The 14,762-nt window shown below is 32.8% G+C and overlaps 1 protein-coding gene across 1 annotated transcript in view; it reads left to right on the top strand.

Annotated features, from left to right (window-relative positions):
- LOC100864914 (protein O-mannosyl-transferase TMTC1) overlaps positions 1-14,762 on the top strand; it is a 236,909-nt gene that overhangs the window by 113,691 nt on the left and 108,456 nt on the right. The window contains exon 3 of the mRNA XM_012489393.3: positions 10,220-10,293. Within this exon, the coding sequence (XP_012344847.1) occupies positions 10,220-10,293 (74 nt within the window). The remainder of the gene's footprint in view (positions 1-10,219; positions 10,294-14,762) is intronic.

The following is a 14,762-nucleotide window of genomic DNA, read 5'->3' as shown; positions in this document are numbered from 1 at the left end:
TAGTTAAAGTTCTTTGCATAGTCGCATCTCGTCTATTAAATAAGATATATAATGGTAAAATAAATCAAAAATAGGATATCCATTAAAATATCTTATTTTTCTAATTCGATTGATCACGCGAAATTTTATTTACATTTCCATATATAATACAGAATTAAAAAATACTATCCTCCCTCTCCACCATAATTTTCTACTTCCATCAAACCCCATTAACCCCTCCCTCGAGATCCAACCATTCGTCGATATCTCAACAATTATCATCCCCGCAACCGTTCAAGCGTCGCATCCTATGAACTCCATCTTCGATTTAAATTAAATCTGAACTTATAAATCGGCGGTAGATATCGCCTTGGTGCGACGTCGCGACATTATTACATCCGGAAGAGGTATCGACAGAATTACGTATCGAGCGGAAATCCCTTTGTCGGCGGCTCTCTGCATTCTCGCAGCGTCCGTGTTTTGTTCTATAAAAGTTGCCGAGCCAGTGACCGCGAGCTTTCTCCCTCCGTGGAGAGCTTTAAGAAGGTTGTACGACGAGGGGGAAGAAGCTTGGACGATAATTGGCGACAAATAGAGGAAATAGCGATGGCCGCCCGGACGGTGGTCATCCCTGTGACCCGTTAAAGCGGTTTGACGTTTCATTAGAGGCCACATTGCCCGAACTTTCCAAGGAACAAAGAGACGGTGTTGACTCGGCTTTAAGGAGACTTTGGGGGAGCATTAGTTACGTGTTACCGGGTGGAAACGAGGCGAGAGTTTTGGTGATCGAAAAATAATATTTGCCGAGATATTTGTATCATTCTTGGTCTATCGTCGATGAATTATTGGAATAAAATATAATATCATGCTGGTGCGAAAGAAGATAAAATTTAACAGGAGCCATTCTCGTTATTGATCAAATGAGACTGTGGGCTTTTCGAAAATGAGAATTTTCGAGAGTGGTAAATATAAATAAAACGGATGGACACGATACTTCATTGTCGCAAAAATAAATGCTGCACATCGGATTTAAATATATTATAGGAGATAAAAGTTGCAAAAATTTATGTTGCAAAACGATGTGTATTACGGAAAAGTAGTTGTTGAAAATTAATAAATTAAGAACAACACTGTTTCCAATAATTATAAAATTGTGAGGGGAAAGAAAGAAATGTCAAGATTGCTCAAAAGTTCAAGAATTCGTAAAAACTATTTCCTCGTAACGATGGGATCACGGTGAAATAGATGGAATAGCGCGATGCTTCTTAAAACCTGGCATTTTTGTCGACAATAATATTCCGCGGGAAGATTTATGCTCATCACGAAAATGAAATCTTTCTCTGAATGGGACGAATCTAACGAAATGTCCTTGGTAGTTATAGCCAGAAATCTGGTTATTACTGGAGAAAGATTTAATTCGATGTTATAAGATTCGTGGAATTTGACAGTTGAAGAACTTACAGGTGACAAGTTTGTAGGAAAAGCTAGATCGAAATTATTCTGTGTATGTAATAATATGTATTAGTTCGTACGAAGGATAGATTTATAAATTGGAATGATATAAATTATTTCTCGTATTAGAGGACAATAGAAGAGTTTGTTTATGTAGACTTTTTTCTAAATGCAATTAAGATTTACAATTAACTTAACCATGACTTACTATATATAAATATTATATATCTTACACTTTTAATACTTTTTTAAAAATAATATTTCTAACAAATTTAAGGATAGATATTATTATAATTTTGATACATAGCATAAAGATACTTAAGATTTTTCATTATTATATTCAAAACGTGTTATCATAGTCATTAGATATTGCATGATATTAACGTAATTTTTTAATGTCCAAATAGCTTTTGACTTAAAAGAAAGATAAAAAAGAAAGAAGGAACAAAAATATAAATATATATCCTGATTCGCACAAACAATTTCAAATCTTTTTCTCGCTCAATGAATTTCTTCCGGAACAAAAGAAACCACAACAAACAAACAAACAAACAAACAAACAGGATAGATTTCCAGATTTATAAAAAAACTCGAACATTATATCCCCTCCCCCCCAATTAATAAAACAGGGAGGGGCAGAAATCGCGGCACACGCGGTTCCTCTTTTAAAATTTTCCATTCCATTACCGCCCTCTGTTGGCAGAGCGTGAGTGTCACGGAATTCAAATGAGGTTAAGTGCCTCGTTGTCACAATGTAGAGTAAAATGGGGGCAGACGTGGAAACGGGAAAGTAGGCGATATTGTCACGTTCCAAACCGCCGCGTTATAAACGCTTTAACGTCCTTAATAAGCCTGTTGTAGCAGTAAGGATTATTGGCCTCGGTTTGTTCCCTAGCCGCCATCATCTCCTTCGCCTTTTCGCTTCTCCCGGCCTGGTTTTCGCGGGCGAAATTCGAGGGTGGGTAACGATGTCGTTATACCCGGGGATACAGTCGAGAATGGAGTTGGCAGCTTGTAAGAAGATGAAGGTTTAATATAGACCGCTCTAATATTAAAGGAGCGGATTGGCCGCAACGCGTAACCGCGAATCACGCGACATCATCGTTGCTTTTGTGTATTATATCGATGTGTGTGTGTGTGATGTGGTAATACCTCCTCTTTCAGGAGGAGGAAAATTCGCTCCTGTTAAAACCTGTGTACACCGGTAAAAGTTTTCCGTTTATACTCTGCAGGAGTTCGAGAAATGTGATAAATTATATCGCGACGACATGAATGTACGCTGCTACGTCTGATCCAACAATTTTTCTGAAAAATTATTCCCGTAATAAGGTATGATATGTTAAGTCAACGATTCAACTTTTTTTTACCGCGATTTCAAAGTTTCCTTTGGAATATTAGAGAGAATTTTTTGTTCTTCCCTCGCTTGAAGATTAATGTAAACTTTCAAATATTTATTTCACGGTGATAATCTATTAATTTTTATTAACTAGTTTTTCGTAATAGATTCGTGGTATTTAATTATGTCAATAATTACTTTATTAGTTGATTTTGAAATTTGAAAAAACGATATATTTTTATAGTATCACACTTTTATTTTGTAAAATATCAACCATATAAAATTTTATTCGATTATGTTACAATTACACTGAATATTTATACCAAATTTATATAATATCCGATTTACAAAATGTCCAAAAAATTTAGTATGAATTATTTGTATTTCGAAAAACGAAGCAAATTATTCAAACACCATTTCTTTATATTCATAAAAATTTTATTTTCCATGAATACTTAGTTATGGTAATTGCGTAATGTGTAGATTTTACTGATTACGATTTAATTGCTCGTTTTACAAACATTCTATATTTCTTTTTGTAACTTTTAATGATATCTAAAGTACACATATTTTCATCGTTTGATACATATATCACACGGATATAAAATAAAAAATTACAAGGCACGGATAATTGTATATTGTGCGGAGACTCGATTTATACCACGTAGAATTAGAATTCTGTGTGAAGATACCGCATACGTTCTGGGTACGAGGGATGGAACGATCGTTAATCCTCCGGTTCGAGTCTATTTAACCATATCCATCATAAGTTTACATTCCCGAGTCACCGTCGAGAAGGGGAAACCTAGAATATTTCAAAGTTTATTTCAATCCTTTCTCTCTTTCTGCTCGTAAATCTGCCAGTTATAAACGTGCAATAATTTATAAGGAAGAATAAGAAGAACATTTAATCAATTTACTTCTATTCCATAGATCAAAAGATCTGTAGATGGAATGAATATTTGAAACGTAAGTTATTTATCGTGGAAAAACGTGTGATTTGTTAATTATCCAAACGAGGCAATTTCATAAAAGAATAAAAGGAAAGGTTATAGAAATATTTTTATCCTGTCTCATATATTCATTCAGGTATTCAAAATTTCGATCATCAGGATATAATATCAATAATATTAATAGTTTTGAATTAACGATTATACTTCAATCATCCATTTGACGTTGATACTTTTGTTTTGTTTAATAGACATTTTATTACAATTTTTAATAGATGCTTATTGAACAATAAAATAAATTATATTAGAACAATGTAGTAATTTTAATATCACGTTTAATGAAGATTTCAAGTCTTCTTGAAAATGAAATGACAAATTGAAAATAACATTATCTTAATTCTTTATTATACTATCCTTGTATAATTCGATTTTATCGAATTATAAAAAGAATAATAAGAAAAAAAGTTTTACAAGTTTTACAAATTCCATAATATTTATGTTTATACACAATCATTATTCATTATTCCATATGAAATTCCTCAAATTTTTCTCACTCGATTTTTCTTTATTATTTATTATTACTCTAAAAGTTTCTAGTAAAAAATAAAACGTTCATTATTATTTGTATTTTTCCCTTTATAAAATATCTAATAAAAGGTAGTTTTTATGTCCTTTAAAAGTTCTTTTTTCCTTCCTTCACGGAATCGTTATTGATTCTGATAAGGTAATCGCGTCTGTTCTCTTCTTTTCGTCCAAGACATCTCTCCTGATACTCGTGAACCTTATGCTAATGCCTCCCAGCGCGAATCGTGTCTCATTTATGAATAGACAAAGAGGCACGTGGAGGTCTAGAGGTGTCGTTTTTTGAGGTCACGTTGTCATTATCGATATCCGTGCACTATGAGGAAACAGAGTCACGGTTTTGGGAACAGATATTGAATTTCAGTAGGTTTTTGGAACGACTGAATTACCCACACGTACTGTGGTTTCAGATAAATTAAACGCGATGTTTAGTGGTCAACGTGATATTAATATGAATTAATGTATTTTCGACGATTTGCGTGTTTATGGCGTAGATAAAATGTTTATTGTTTTCTATCGTTTAATGCCTTCAATCAATCGATCATAGGCAAACTTTTCTTATCTTTATCATTTTTTAATTTTTAGAATCTCGTTAAAAATCCATTGAATTTATAAAAATCTAGGACTAAAAAATATTTGAGAGAACTGCTGAGACCAATATTGAATAATTTTAGAAAAACAAATTTCTTGAAGTTAAATGTTCGATTGTGGGTAAACCAGCTTTTAACGGGTATTAAATATTCACTGGTATTACAAAATCAACGACGATCAAGCGTTATAATAACTACGAACAGTTAATAATTTTCATACGTTTCATATAATACGTATAATATAATAATTTTATCAGATTAATAAAATCGCGACAATGGTCTGGCGTACAAGTCTGATAACGTCGAATTAACTAATCCCTTGAGAGCTTTTTCTTAAGAATTCACAGCAAGCCTTTGATATGATATTCACTTCAGTAGTTTCTTATAGTACTGAAGATAATAAAGAGCCTTATCTGGAGGATAAGAAGAAGTCCTTTGCGACTCAATTATGTCTTCACGAATTTTATTTCTTTTATTTGTACGATGAAATTGAGTTGGTTGTCAAAATTTCAAATAATATCCTCAAAAAAATTCATGATTCCTATTTCCACAGTCGATTGTTACCAGAAATCCAGAATTATATCTTATTTACAAAAATTTAATTCTATCAATTCCTGATTTCAATCGCATTATTGTTATTATTGAAATTCTATCTTTTATTTGCATTGTATCTCTTCGCAAATTATCATTTATTACGTATAATATATCGTAATTAATTAACTTGCGGGAATATTGATATTACAGGGTTAACCACATTTGATCTTCCCTTACCCATCTATATAACATATATAATTATATAATTGTACGTTATAGATCAGTATAGATAATGCATATCCATATATTATTGACACAAATATATTAATCAACATGTTTATCTATAAATTTATTAATTTATAAAAATTCACGTGTTCCCCTTTCTTCGTGTCGTTTCAATCGATTAAAATTAAAAGCGTTTCTAATTTCAACCGCTAGAGGCAGCACAGAATCTTAGCTTGAATTTGGCTAGCCAAAAATTGAAGAATAGAATCATTTGCCTATCGCAATTACAGATATATTTATGTTATACGCTATGATATAAAACGCAATTCGTTAATTTTCTTCTCTTTGATCAACTTTTAAATTAAAAATAAAAAAATAAAAGCGTGAAAGTAAAAGTCACTTAATCTCACTGCAAAATAGCATCGAAACATTTCTCCATCGTTGCTGCATCAAGAATGTACGACCGACTAAATTCGCGATATCCGCGGCAAAATTAGCGATGAAACCGTCTCCCCTGAATTTGCCCTGGTATTCGAACATTCGAGTATCCAAAGAGGGAAACGCTTTGCAGGGCGGAGTTGCGGAGGGAGTCAAAGGAGCCGGCCGTTTCGACGAGTCTAAGCACCGGAGTTCTCCCCCGTTAATTACGCGCGTCTACGAGTAAAGGCGCGGAAAAGGAACGCGACTCCCCGCCCTTTAAAAGAGGAATCGCGGGGAAGAAAACCGGAGACGGAGGAAGAAGGTGGTGGAGGAGGGGGGAGGGATGGATAAGCCAGCTCCGAGTAACGAGCGAACTCCTGCGGAAACTACCGCCTCATATAATCAATTAGAACTCTTGAACGAGTGAGATGGTAATGGAGTTGGGTTAAGTACAAACTGGAGCAAACTGAACGAACGTATCGAGCATAGGCATCCTACTCGAACCAATCCAACCTTCCGCGGGAATAGGCGATCTTCGACAACTCGAGGATTCGTTTAGGTATGTTAGGTATCATTTTGTCGTTTATATTTCGAAAGTTCTAGAAGAAGAATATTTTTGATCTTTGTTTTTGTCCTTTGTGGGTTTAGTTTGTCTTGTAATTCAAAAATAAAAAGGAATTATTGTATTTGATAATTATTTATGGAATGATCTCGATGATTTTTCTTTTCTGCCATTACAACAAAAATATAAACCAGAAATATAAACATATCTGTTTTCTTATAGAACAAAATGGATTTTTGAATTTTTTTCACTTTCACATTAAAATTGCAAAATTGTTCGGACGAAGTTTTTAATTTCATCATCAATTTTAATCTCGCCCTCCCTGATTTTTGGAACAAGAATCGCCACTTAGTATAATTCGTCGGTTGTTTCTTTTTTTCGAAATTACCCATTATCCCTGGCCATCAATTCGAAGGACATTGAAGGCGCGCGAAAGAAAGAATCTATCACAATGTAGGGTGGGTAATCTCTGTTATCTTAAGTAGCCCCTCCGTTTATAGCTCCTCGACTAGGCCACTTTCGACTCCTTTCTCATCCCTCTTGACGTTGACGAAGTATTGTTTGAGATTCTCCTCCTGGAGTTCCTTCCACTAAGCGGTTAGGGTAGATAAGGCGGAGGACAGGAAAAACGTCAACTTGTTGTTTATCTTATACCGATTTCGTTTTGGCCCATTTACCTGCGACGAATCTCACGCCTCGAATTGTTGTTATAACTCATAAAACGTGATAAGTCGCTTACGTATAATATCGTATCCCCACGAAATAAGTTAAGGATAAGGTTAAGGATAGATTATTATAATAATAATGGAATTGAAGTGTGGAAAAAATTTGAATATGAATTCGATCGAATGAACGATGTATTTTATATATTGAAATGATGAAATTTGTAAGCAGTGATTATAGAGGATATTGGAATATCGATTTCATGTAGAATGCGTTTATAAACTTTTATTAGTTTGCCAGAAATAAACTTGTTTTCGACATGGCATACATCTGAATGCTAGAAAACCAAACATGTTATTTCACTTGTTTTTCTCGAATATAGATTCTTTTTAAACTTGTATCCTTTTTTTTTTAAAAAATTTCATAAACGAGTATATACTTGATAAAAGTGACTACAATAAAAGTGAAATACTTATGATAAAAAAGATATTTTTATTGCCTTCTTTCCATTTATTTTCAAAAGTTTTATCAAAGGATAAATGATTTATTGTCTGTCGATCGCGTTAAGAGTCATGATCGTCAATGTCTGCATCGATTTTATTTCCATCCTTCCTTGAATCATCTACAAAATGCATGAAATTAGCGCATCGAGCGCGTGTAGCAAGATGCTTCATTAAACGTGACGTAATTTATTGCCATACAGAACAGTTAATAATGATGAAAATTTAATGGTATCGGAGAAACTTCGAAATTTCCCAGACAAACGTTAATCATTTCTCGAAAACCACATCGTCCATATTAGAAATTAATATAATCAAATGAAAAGATCCGACAATACTTGAACTTTTGCAAAATTCGTACGTTGTTCGTCTCAGTTAATTGGTTTCGTGTTATTTATTCTGTTGCTTAAAATATATACTTTGAGATATATAGAGTTAGTTACTCGAAACTAACTGTGATAATTTTTCTTTATTTGAAGAATGTACATAATGTTATTGTTCATAAAGTATCCGAATATTTTAATGGATTTGCGTGATAACTATTCAAACAAAAATACTATCAAATTGTATTTTTTATCTAAATATAGAACGGTCCATACATTTTTTTATATCCAGCAACATTTTTGAATATCAAGATTAATAACATATACAACTATGTACAGTAACGGTCATAAATACTACTTTGAGAATCTTTTACAAAAAGTACATACAATCGATCACAGAATTTTTTATACTTTTATTTTACAAGGAAATGCACGTATCTCGAAAAATCCGATTTTAATGAAAATTTATGGGCATATGAATCATAATGAATTATACGTAGAACAATTTATTTCTCCAACTTTTTAAGTATGTGAAATCAATCCTCGAATTTTTATCATACTCTCATACACAATTTGTCTAAATTAAAAATAATTATACCGATGGATTTTTTAAAATATTATTATGCTTATCAAATTAAATTTTGATTTCCTCATTTCGAACTACATATATTCGAATCAAATTATATGGAATCAAATTGTTAGAAACGTTGATTCTACGAAATTCCTTTTCGCGAATAGATCAGAATAAAAAAAAAACGGAACAAAGAAGGACAATGGTCCTGTGACACGTAGAGACGATCATCGAGAATGTTGGATCTCTCCTTGGAACTTTCAAGACATTCTTCGAGAATCTCGATTATTCACTGGTGGCTGTCAATAACTGTCAGCCACCTCTTCTCTTTCAATTTGCTCGCTTCTTTGGCTCACATGGCCATGCTCGTCATCGTTTGCACTCGTGAAAGAGACCCTCTTTTGAATTTTCGTTTTCCAACGTGGTCTTCTCTATTTTACTTTATTTTATTATCGTTAAATTTTATCCCAAAATAGGATCATTTTTTGTTTGAACATTCTTCGTATAATACTTCATGAAGGATCCATATTATTGATGTCGTCTGTCGAACGATAAATCGTAATTTTAAAAAATTAGTAATTCAAAATTCAAGTTTTATCTCGATAAGCAAAAGATTTTGTTCTAATAATGATAAGTTGTGTCTATGAAGGATTATTATTAAGTGTATGTCAATAATATACTACGTAATATTTTATGTTGACGATGGATAAAATTGCGGACAATATAAATCGTGAATTATAAACAAATGGAGTATATTATCGTGAGTTGATCACGTCTACAAATCTATCGCGTGACGAAGAGATACGAGATATATTGAAATAAAATAGAGCGATAACGAACGTGAAAGCATTGCCATATGAATATAAATATAAATAAAATAGAAATCGTTATAGCAGTTAGTATAAATATGTTTCTCATACGTTTAATATTATATAGTATGATTGCTAGAAATTTAAAAATTAAAATAAGTATTCAATAAATTATATACTAGATTACGATAAATAATGTATATGATAGTATAATATATAGTATATGTAATCAATAAAGCAGAGTTACAAATTGTCAGAAAAATTATATGAAATGAACGAAGAGATGTTGATAATCATTTTAATTTTCATAATATTTATATTGATTTCGATATTATCTCGATTTCAATACGAATTTAGTGACACAATATCATTATTAAAATAATATCTGTTATAAGTCTCCAGCGTAAAAATATTTCATCGTATTTCGCGTGAAATTTATTTCTATAAATAATTTTCATGGTAATAAATTGAACAAGCGTCTCAATTTAATGAATACGAAAATACATGGCTAATTATATCACGTTTTATTCTTTTTCCATTTCATCAAATATGCTTATATTTTTTAGGAATATAAATAAATAATTCTTAATTGATTACATACTAAAATATGTGATACTCAAAAATGAACTGTTATTATATTACTTTTGTACAATATATATATTATTCATCATCGTAATATATGCATTCTGCCAGATCTTCATTATGATTTCGTTCGTGTTTCAGGTAACTGGGATCGTAGGACGAGCAGACGTACTCGCGTGCATCTTCTTCTTGTTGTCCTTTCTAGCTTATCATGGGTGAGTGGAATTTTATTCTAAAACGATTATTTAACACGAAGCAATGACGCTGACCTAGATTTTATCATTTCTCGTGCACCTTCATTATTATTATTTCCCTTTGTTTATTCACTATTCTAAACAAAAAGAATATCATTGGTAATTTAAAGAATGAATACAAGAGGATTACATTGATGGCACAAATTTTAATATAGTAATAAAATTTTGAACAAACAATGAAACAATGCAATTAATACAATGAAAGTTGTGTGCCAATGATACACAATATCTATTTGATCAGATAAAGATGAACTATGTGGGAAGTAGAGTGTTATTATTTTTAAAAATATATATATATATATATACTATTATTAAAAAGATCATCTTATGCTTTGGATGGTTCTATATGACTCTAAATTCACTATCTTTTATCTTAAAAACTCTCAGAATAATTATAAATATAAATAGAACAAACTACTACTCTATCAATCTAAATTGTATTCATATTAATTACATTCAAATTAGATAGTCTTCTGTAAAATATTCAAATATTTTCATTTATCATCACATAGATTATCTACGCAAAGATTGTGATCTTTTCCTTTCATTCTCTTTATCGAAGTTGCGAGAAATCTAATGAGATAAGCGTGTCAGAGGCATGATACACTCGTAATTCCATAGCACCGTTTTAGTAACTATACACACGTCGGCATGATGCCAGTCTGACGTCAAAACAGTGGCCCATTCATTCTCATGATCGCCTGGCCAGTGTATGGAAATTATAAACTAAACTAATCCACTCTGAAGCAATGGTCCCAGCTCACTGGATGGCTTCGTCCCCAACTTTTTCCCCTATATTACGCCCCCCGGTCGTTTATATCGATCCTTAAACGTGAAAATATAAAGTACTTACGGCCACGATCCCGCGAACTTACCACGAAAATCTTTTTATCGTCCCTCTAAGAGGATTCCGGACTTATGCATGGTAAGCGATGTAACGGCTAACTGAAACGGGGAGTGGTCTTTGAAGGGGAGTGGTTTGACATCGTCGGATTGACATCCCCTGCCATATTAATGTGCTTCTTTGAAGTTTTTTAAGCTTATTATTTCCTGTGCTGCTTCTTTTTTGCTTTTCTTTCTATAAGATGAATAATAGCTACCGACTCCCTTAGTAGTTAAAACATTTTATGTAACATTTCGAAATATCCGAGAACACTGAAAAGTTTTGTCATTTCCTCCTTGGTTGGATAAATATTGTAAGTTAGCTTTCCAAGTTTGTCTCTAAATCTTCAAAGTGATACGTAGAACTTTTCGATTTTACTTCAAAGACGGATGATACGTGGAATTTCAAATATTTTAAACGCAGCTTCGAAAAAGAACGAAGGGATTTTTTTTTTTTAATAAAAGAATATTTTCAAAAGATCTTCAGAAAATATATATTCGGTTCGAGAAGAATAGTTTCATCAATTATCTTTGATAAGTTAATAAATCGTTCTCCGTTATCGTCTCGATTATTTTCCTTTCATTTCAGCGCGTTCGAAACGAAGCACAACGAAAGATTAATGGATTTTCCCTTACCCTTTCTATTACCTGTAGAAAGCAACACACTATTAATTACTTTTGTGTGTAACAAGATGTAGCAACAATAACAAGCTTACAAGCAATAAAAACATACGTTGACATAATTTGAAATCTGAAAATCCATTTCCACTGGAAGGCCAACTTTGAACTTTTTTTTTTTTTATCCAATGTTACGATCGATTTTTCGAATCCGAGACCTCCACCGTGAGAACGTAATTCAACGAAAGTAACAGCGTTTCGTTCAAATTAATTTCCACACGGGACGGTGGTGTAATTAAACTTGAACCTTCTCGCGAACCAACAGGGGTCTGTTTGAAATGAGGGAGAATCAACCCCTCCCATCGCAATCGATATCAACCAGACAGACTCTCTCGAGCGCGTTCTCTCTCTCTCTCTCTCTCTCTCTCTCTTTGATGGGGAGAAAAAGAGAAACAAATATCGAGATAGCGGCACGAGTTGTGTAAAATACGCGGTATATCGAGAGAAACGAAGGAGCATAGCGCGTAAACGACGAGGAAAACCTGGTCCGTTTAAATAGCCGTCGAATCGGGTCAGTGTGTCAACCCTTTTAGGTAATGAATCTCGAATGAATATTTGTTTTGAGGAAGGGAGAGAGAGAGAGAGAAAGAGAGAGAGAAAGGGGGAGAGAGAAAGCGGTAGAGAAACGTTTGAGAACAAACGTTCATTGTTCGAAATCAGTGACATCGTTCGTCGAATTACTGAACGTCGTATTCGACCGTTAGAGGGAACATTACTGTGCTCGCGCTGGATCCTTAGATCTCTCAGTTTTCGGATAACGGCCTCCTTTTTTCTTTCGAGAATTCAAAAAGTCGTAATTAGTCGTTCATCGTTGGCGTATTAGGGGAAATTGCTTGGGTTGAAGATGAATTCTAATGGAAAAGAATGTTTTTGAAGAGAATGTGTATATCTTCTTTTTATGAGTGATAGAGATTATATCGAATATTGTGTATGTTGCGTGGAAAATTTTTCTCTTGTCATTTGTTTTGTATAACTGAACGATTTCAATTGTAGGAATTAATTTGGCTAGGTTTTATTTAGAATTAAAGATGGGAGGAAAAGGAGGAAATTATTTATAAAATAATTGCATACATTTTACATTTAAATCAATGCCAATCTTATATATATACAGTTTTTTTTTATCATTTCAATACTCCAAAATATATAATCATCACTGATTGATGAATATTGTAAATGGTATATTTTAATTCATACAAAGCTATATTTAAACATTTTATTTTCTTTTATTTTTGTTTTTCACTTTTCTAAATTAATCTTGATGCTAAATTCGAACTAACTAAATCGTTAATTCCATCTCAATTTCTCGAATCGGATATTTCAATGTAATGTTAAAATAGATTTGTACCGGCGAGACTGTTTTGCCAACTTAAACTTAATTTCTGCAATTCGAAACTGTTCAAATCGTTTCAAAAAACGTCACGTTTCTATCTGTGCACAACGTTTCAAGCTGTCAAACGTTTCGAACTTGGAGCAACAATTCGAAGCACATTGAAAAAGAAAAGTAAAGCCATCGTAACGTCGATCGATTGACAGCTGGATGCAGGATAAAGCGGTTGTCTCGGAATCGAAGGAATCCATTCGCCCCTTTTTCCCATTCCGCTTTGGTTTAGCTATCCTTTCAGCCACGATACTTCTCCTTACTCGCGTTAATTGCCACCCTTTAAACTCGAAACTGATCCCCCTTTTTCGCCGCATACTTATCCGGAAATTGAATGGATCATGATTTACATTGATCACATTCTTCCACTCAATGATCCATTTCGATTGTTTTATCGAAATCTTTTAATATATTCGTTTAATACATTAATTTCAAACGATGATTCTTAAATGTGAAAAATTCATGGATGTAACTGTTTGATGTATTATATATTTTAATTTTCCCTCGAAATTCTTTCTCCGTATTAATTATTATTATTATATTTAAATTATTTAAATTACCGTTTATATTTTATTTGTTGGATATCGTTATATTAATTGTTGTTCTTCATTTTGTGGTAAAAAATTAAAATTAAAATTTCGTATGAAAATAATGAAACGGTTATTTTTAAATAAAATAAATTGATGTATATTAAATTTCAACTTCGGTATATTTAAATTCTTGAATATTTTGCAGAATTTCCAAATAACTTCCAAGGGATGTATATGAATATTTAATGTATTCCAATTTCAATTTATTTTTGTCTCTTTTTATTTAACTCGGGACCAAGTCTTGTTACAATAATTGCAACCTCAATAAAATATGAAATCAAATCTTGTTCCAAATTATTAATCAAATTATTACGTTAATAATTTATTTCACGAATATAAATATCATGGCCAATACATTTGTTTCAGTCACATATAATTTATTTGTATAATTCGGAACAATAAGGATTATTTCAGATAAGATTTTTCGAGATTTGGCCGATCAGAACTCTTGCCACGAATATTTAAACATGGAAACCTTTTAAATAAGCATTCCATCGATCGAACAGGTTAAATAAAGAAATCTTCCATCCCAAGTACGAATAGTTGCATTCAGCAACGATGCATCTATTGCGATGAATCTATTGTTGAACACGATAAATCATAGGATCAACGACCTTTCGCCGTTTTTAAACCTTTATCTCACCCTTGGCCGTTCATCTTTTTGTCGGAACGTGGACTTACAATTCGCGAAACGGTGGCTCTTTTTCCGATTCGACTTCTTTTTCCCCCCTCCGTGGTAATTGCCGGCTGAATATCCAATAAGTAATAATTTCTGCGCGTAATCCTCCATCTTCCGCGGGCATACGGCTGCCTGTTTTTGCCCCCACCCTCGGAACTCGACACCCGGCCTCGTTACGACACCCGTTCATTAATCTTACTTACGGAGCTTTGATGTAAATTGT

The sequence above is a fragment of the Apis florea genome, unplaced genomic scaffold (assembly GCF_048593485.1).
Source record: "Apis florea isolate Af1SG1 unplaced genomic scaffold, ASM4859348v1 contig_2980_pilon, whole genome shotgun sequence".
Lineage (NCBI taxonomy): Eukaryota > Metazoa > Arthropoda > Insecta > Hymenoptera > Apidae > Apis > Apis florea.
Note: the sequence above shows the minus strand (reverse complement) of the source record. Positions and strands in the feature narration are given on the sequence as shown.